Source organism: Cyprinodon variegatus, unplaced genomic scaffold (genome assembly GCF_000732505.1).
Source record: "Cyprinodon variegatus isolate N-32 unplaced genomic scaffold, C_variegatus-1.0 Scaffold239, whole genome shotgun sequence".
In the NCBI taxonomy this organism is placed as follows: domain Eukaryota; kingdom Metazoa; phylum Chordata; class Actinopteri; order Cyprinodontiformes; family Cyprinodontidae; genus Cyprinodon; species Cyprinodon variegatus.
Window position 1 is genome coordinate 1,064,476 of NW_015150692.1, and position 6,837 is coordinate 1,071,312.

Consider the following 6,837-nt stretch of genomic DNA (forward strand, 5'->3'; position numbering starts at 1 on the left):
AGCAGAAAACAGAACAACACCTCCATACATGGGGATAGGAATGTAAGGAGTATGATCACTCTGTAACTTCTTGCGGGACTGTCTGTGTGAAATTGTAAAATTCTCCTTGATGAAGATAATAAAAAGGCTGTGTTGGAGAGAGTCAGAGCTGCTGTTCGCAGATGTGTGCTGCCGCTCTCCCTTTTGCAAAAGGAAAATCGAAGCTTCATTGTCAAGATTCTTTATTTCATTCCATCTAAGTTACCTGCACTCGAATCAACGGACCCTGGGAAGTCGAGACGACTTTTAACACTGCCCTATAATGGTTTTTTTTAATGTATGCTCCATTAATACCAGTTTATAAAAGTTGTGGTCTGATCAGAGAATATAGTCTGTTTTTGCGGCCATTTTGCTGTTCCAATCCAATCCGACAGGGGGCGGTAAAAGGTCGGGTGCTTTGCCTTAGCTTGACAACCAGCGGAAGTAAAACAAAACAGTCAAACAGCTAGCGTTGACTTAGCTAGTGCTAGGTTGTGTTTTCATATCTCAGCTGAATATTTCTGTAAAAATGTCTTCAGTTCAGCATCTGAGAGAGTTTATCAGAGAGCGACTAACTGCTGCCGCTGAGGAAATCTTCACAGAGGTTGAAAAAACAATCATTCGCTACGAGGAAGAAAACAGACTGATGGAAAACTGCTGGAAACCCCAGGAAAAGCTGCAGAGAATCGGTAGGATTCACATTCACAATATTTATCAATAGATTTTATGGGGTTCTTTATAAATAAGATTGATTGTATTAAAAAGAAGATCATTAGCACTCCTCTAACTATGATTTGTTTATCTCTGGAAGGTGAGGCAGCATCTGAGGTAACCATAGAATCTGAACCAGGTTTAAACAGCTTTGATCGAATTGAACTTTCAGAGTTAGCAAAACTATTGTCTTCATCTAAGCCTTACACTGCTATGTTAGATCCAGATCTGTGAATTGCAAAGCCAGACAGGCCGGAAAACCCACGAAATGAGCCAGCTGACTGTAAATAGGAAATGCTCTTGCACTCTTTGTTATCGGAAAACCAAGCCATAGATGCTGAGCCCTACTGTTGAACTAGAGCTAGATTTAGGGCGGCTCGGTTGTGTCTGGAACGATCCAGACACTCTCTGACATTTTTAAACTGTTGGTTTAGCCCTGATTAGCTGGGGCCTGGATGCAGGAATTAGCTTGACAGAAAGGTGATCTGATGACCTGAGGTGGGGCGGGGAGCTGCTCTGAATGCATATTTGATGTTAGAGTAGGCTAAATCTAAAATGTTTTCACCCCAAGTTGTAAAATCCACATGTTGGTAGAAATGAGGGAGCACAGTCTTCAAGTTAGCCTGGTTTAAATCTCCAGCAATGATGAAAACCCTCTGTGAGATAGCCTGGTATAGAGTCTTCATGTCCTCTTTTGTGTTAGTGCTGGGGGGCACGTAAACAGCAGTAATGCTAACCACACTGAACAGTATGGGCAGATAGAACGGTCTGCAATCAACAGTCAGATACTCGATGTCAGGAGAGCAGAAGCTCGCCATTAGTCTAGCATATTTACACCAGCTGTTGTTGATGTAAACAGACCCCACCACCACTAGTCTTACCTGTTAGTTCTCTGTTCCTATCAGCACAGGATAGCGTGAGGCCGTCCAGGTAACGATGTCCGGTAACAATGAATGAAGCCATGATTCAGTCAGGATGATGCTGGTTTGTAGTGATCTGAATGGCATATTTTGTGGGATTGTTGGGAGCTGCATGAGGCTGCTGTCAACAGGCACCACCATGATGCTGTTCACCACATCCCTAAAACACCAGTAATCCACCTCCATGCTTTACAGTAAGAATGGTCTTCCTTTCTTCATAGGCCTTGTTGTCACCTCTCCAAATGTAATTTCTATGGTTTTCGCAAAAAAAAAAAAAAAAATTTGGTCCCAGCACTCCAAAATCAGTTTGTTCTGGAAGTCTTGAGGCTTGTTGTGAGATCAGTTGACAATTATTTTGCTTACCCATGACTCAGAAGATGCAAGAGTGTGTCTAGATCCCAGAAACTAATCAGCTTGTCTGCACACACACTTATTACAAGCACAAAATGTCAGTCAAACAGACACAGATGTCAGTCAAACCCATTTGTGTCAACTGTAGTCATTTGGATGCTTATTCTGCAGTCATTATGATTTAAAAATAGAAAACACAATTGTTTATCAATAAATGGCTTCTCTCATCAACTAAGTGACAGAGAAGTTTTTGTGTCATTGTTCATAGTCTCTGAAAAAAAGGCCAAAAAAACAAAAAATCTTTCAAAGGTATGTAAACTTATGATCAAAGCATCATGTATTGTTTCATGCTCTATTTTTATATATTTATTTTTTGTGTCCCTTTGTCTAATTTGCCTTAGCACTAGAAATTACCCACATAGATTCGTAAACCTGCCCTTGGCTTCAGCAAGCAATGAAAAGGGGCTAATTGCATCATGTTATCTTTTTTTGTCCCCTGCAGGAATCCAAAAGCCACATATCTTCAACGAGGAGGAAACTATAGCCATTCAGCTGTTTCGTAACCAGCGCAAAAGGTCCAATAAGGACCAGGATGAAGCAGTACCTCAGTGGACTGAAGAGGATTGCAAGGAACCAGAAAATCCATATTCACATATTAAAAAACAGGGGGAACCAGGACCTCCATGGATTAAAGAGGAAGAAGAACATCAAGAGTCTTCACTGATCAAAGAAGAAAAAGATGAACCTGAGTTTTCATGGGCTGAAGTGGAACATCAGGAACAGGATGTGTTATTGAAGGAAAAACAGAATGAATCAGGACCTCCATGTTATCAAGAAGAGGAAGAGCCAGCATCTCCGCTACTTGACATTAAGAAGGAACCAGATTATTCACTACCTAAATATGAACAGTGGCTACCAGAGCATACACTGTCTACACAGTACCAGGAAGACCTAAACAGCAGACAGAAGGAAAAGCAGCTTTTCCAGAAGCAGTCAATCACTTTTATGGAGACCTTTAATATTCAGGAAGTTGATTTGAGTGAAAGAGAACCAAGAACTGATCAGCATTCCATTGATATCTTTTCTGCAGCTGAGACTAAAGAATGGGAAGAACGCAGCTCCACTACGTCAGAGAGTCAGCCTCAAACTGACATGGAGAAAATGCCTTTAAAATGTGACATTTGTGGGAGATTCTTTAGGAATAAGTCTACCATGAAACAGCATTACATAAACCACACAGGTGACAAACCTTTTACATGCGAGACGTGTGGAAAAGGTTTCTCCAGGATTAGAAACTTAAATGACCACATTAGAACCCACACAGGTGAAAAACCTTTCCCATGTAACGTTTGTGGAAAAAACTTCTCTCAGATTGGTAGTTTACGGATTCACATTAGAACCCACACAGGTGAGAAACCTTTTACATGCCAGACATGTGGAAAAGGTTTCTCCCTGATTAGAAACTTAAATGACCACATCAGAACCCACACAGGTGAAAAACCTTTCCCATGTAACGTGTGTGGAAAAAACTTCTCTCAGATTGGTAGTTTAAGGATTCACATTAGAACTCACACAGGTGAGAAACCTTTTCGTTGTAAGACATGCGGAAAAGGGTTTTCTGAGTTTAAAAGTCTAAGCATTCACATCAGAACCCACACAGGTGAGAGGCCTTTTCCGTGTAAGACATGTGGAAAAAGGTTCTCTCAGGTCAGTCATTTAAATGTTCACATTAGAACCCACACAGGTGAGAAACCTTTTCCATGCAAGACATGTGGAAAAAGTTTCTCTCAGATTAGTAGCTTAAATGCTCACATCAGGATCCACACCGGGGAGAAACCTTATCGCTGTAAAATATGTGGAAAAAATTTCTCTCATCATGGTACTTTAAATGCTCACATCAGAACCCACACAGGTGAAAAACCTTTTCCATGTGAGATATGTGGAAAACGTTTTTCTCAGATTAGTACTCTAAATTCTCACAGGCAAACCCACACAGATGAGAAACCTTTTCTGTATAATACATGTGAAAAAAGTCTTTCCTAGATAAGTATTTTAAATGATCACATCAGAACCCACACAGGTGAACCTTTATTTCAAATATGTGAAGAAAAAAAACTTTGTTGATATTGGCACATTTCCACATCAAATGTTAAAGTGAAAATGGTTAACCAAACTCAACTTAATTCAAGAGATTGTTTCTTACTATTATCAAAAATTTTATTACAAATTTGAAAAATATAATTGTAAAAGAAAAAAATGTTTTTTGTTGCAGTACTCAAAGCTGTGATGTAATGGGTTGGTTGATACTTCAGCTAGCAATTGAAAACAGTGGAGATACATCACAACCATAAAACACTTAAATAATTTGGTATAACGGAAGATGAAGCTGAAAGGACACTCAAGCATCTAAATAATATTAGCTTATGCTTTGGATCCCATTCACCGTGTGACATGAGCCGCAATAAGGAGGGAGGAGGCAGTTTTGGTGCCGGGGTTCTGACTATCCCTGCTACCCAACAGAACACCGGCTGTGGAGATAATGTAAAGCAAAAACATTTGAGACATGCCGTTTATGATCCATCGGCCAGTCGGCTAAAGCCTGAATCTGCTCCAGGTGATTTTAACCTTCTTTAGACTGGGCTTTACTGGCTGGCCAAAACTTTCTAACAGTTGGTCAGCAGTAACAGTCAACCATAATGACTAGGTGAAAAACACACTAAGCAGGTAGAATCATGTTATGTTGTCAGTCATCAACTATGCCCCTAACTCCAAAACAAACGTCCATCACTAGAGCTTAGCTTTCCACAGTTATTCCTGTTTGAGCTTCTTAATAGCACACTTTTTTATACCTCCAGCCATCAGGATGAACACATCTATGCAGCACAGGATACCGCTGCAGTCCAAACCTCCAAAGAAATGGTCTATTTCTTACCGTGATTCCCCGTTTCCATGGCAGGCAGTCAGGTTATCCTAAGATCCCAGCTCTCCCTCACCATCCTACGGGCTTTATCCCTGAAATGTCCGGTCATGCTGTGTCTCTGCTCTGGGGTCATTCAGGGACACCTCCAAAGCTTCCATCTCTTTGCAGAGCGATCTAAGTGTCCGAACATTAGTAAAGCAAAACTTTACTAATATAAAGTTGTGATGGACGTTTGTCCATCACTAGAGCATAGGGGCATAGTTCTTGACTTGGTAAGTGGCAACATGAATTTACATATTAAAAAAAAAAAAAATTCCAATTACTTTTTTTTTCTTTCCATTTTTGAAGACGTTTAGCTTCCTGGATGGGAAGTTAAACGCCTTCGAACTTGGAAGCAAAGTCCAGTGGATTTTTTCTTTTTTTTTTAAATTTTTTTTTTAATTCTGCCTGCTTATGGTGTTTTTGCACCATGTCACTATGCTTGATTGTTGCAGCTGACCTGCTGTCGTAGTTTTTGGCCGGTCAGTAGAGCCCAACTTTTATAGGCAGCGAAATAAACTAACTTTAGCTGGCTGTCTGATGGACCACTAGCTTGCCATACTGAAGAGTTTTTACATTATAGTGGGTGTTCTGTCAGGTAGCGGGGCTAGTAAGAACCCGGGTTCCAAAACTGCCTCTTCTCTCCATCCTACGCCTCACTTCACATGGTGAATGGGCTCATAAGCGTATGTCATGTGATTTAGACGCTTTACTATCCTTTCAGCTTCGTCTTCAATCGTACTAAATTTTTAAAGCATTTTATAGTTATGATGTATTGCTGCTATATTAAATTTATTCATTTGCTAGCTGAAGCATTGACCAACCCCATGGCGTAACTGCTTGGGGTACTGTAATATGGCGGCACCCATACCAAAAAATATTAATACTGTTTCTTTTATGTTTATGTTTTTCACATTTGTAGTATAATTGTTGATAATAGTAAGACAAAATCTCATGAATTAAGTTAGTTTAGTTAACTGTTTCATTTCCCTTTAGCACAAAAATGAGAAGTAGTCAGTGGACCTCACACAGATATAAATAGAAAAAAACATCTAATTTTACTTTTAATTTGAATTTTTTGCTTAAAATAGTACAAAATGAAAAGTCTAAATCAGTTTAAATATTCTTATGAGTGAAGGTGTGTCTGGCTACATTAGGTTTGATTGTTTAATTGTGACTCATAACTAGGTTTACTGCAAGGAACTTGAAATTAAGTCATTTGAGTTTTAAACTAAATGTATGTTTTCCTGTAGTTTCCACAGACTACTTCCAAAAATGGATCTGATCCATGTCAATTCTCCCCAAGTTACTGACACTGATGAACTTTGGTTGCTTAGCAATTAGCCAATGCCTCGATGTTTCTTTCGATCCCTGCACATAATTAAGCCGACCTCTGCAAGATGCAGGTTATAACTCCAGAACAGAAATGATTCTTCTCCAGTTGGACAGCAGATATTATCCTGTCTTTGAAAGCTTCATTTAAGGAACAGCTTGTTGAACTTAGATGATCCAGTGTTCTCTCATATCTTGATTGGATAATATTTCAGAACTCTTCATTCTGTTCTGTATTTGTTGATTCCTCACAATAAAACTAATTCTCTCTTTGCATTTCTTTATGCTTTGATTAGCATGGAACAGACAACTGAAGTTAAAGCTTTCCTAATTTTAACCATTTACCCAACTGCTTGTAAATTTGGATATGAACTGTAGATAATCTATGTAGAAAACCTGATATAAAAATCTAATTTTTCTTTATTATTAAAATATTTTTCTCTCAAAAGTACATATCCCTTTACTTTCCTTAGGATCTTCCAGATACGTCTTGCAACAGTAATAATGTTCATTAACAATCTCTTAGTCTGACACAAATAAACCAGA

General features: G+C 39.1%; 1 protein-coding gene across 1 annotated transcript; it reads left to right on the top strand.

Annotated features, from left to right (window-relative positions):
* Positions 1 to 475: 475 nt before the first annotated feature.
* On the top strand, positions 476 to 6,830 carry LOC107089114 (gastrula zinc finger protein XlCGF57.1-like). Its single transcript, XM_015381681.1, has 2 exons — positions 476 to 707; positions 2,503 to 6,830. The coding sequence occupies exons 1-2, from the start codon at positions 548 to 550 to the stop codon at positions 4,041 to 4,043; spliced, it is 1,701 nt and encodes a 566-aa protein (XP_015237167.1). The 5' UTR covers positions 476 to 547; the 3' UTR covers positions 4,044 to 6,830.
* The last annotated feature ends 7 nt before the right edge of the window (positions 6,831 to 6,837 follow it).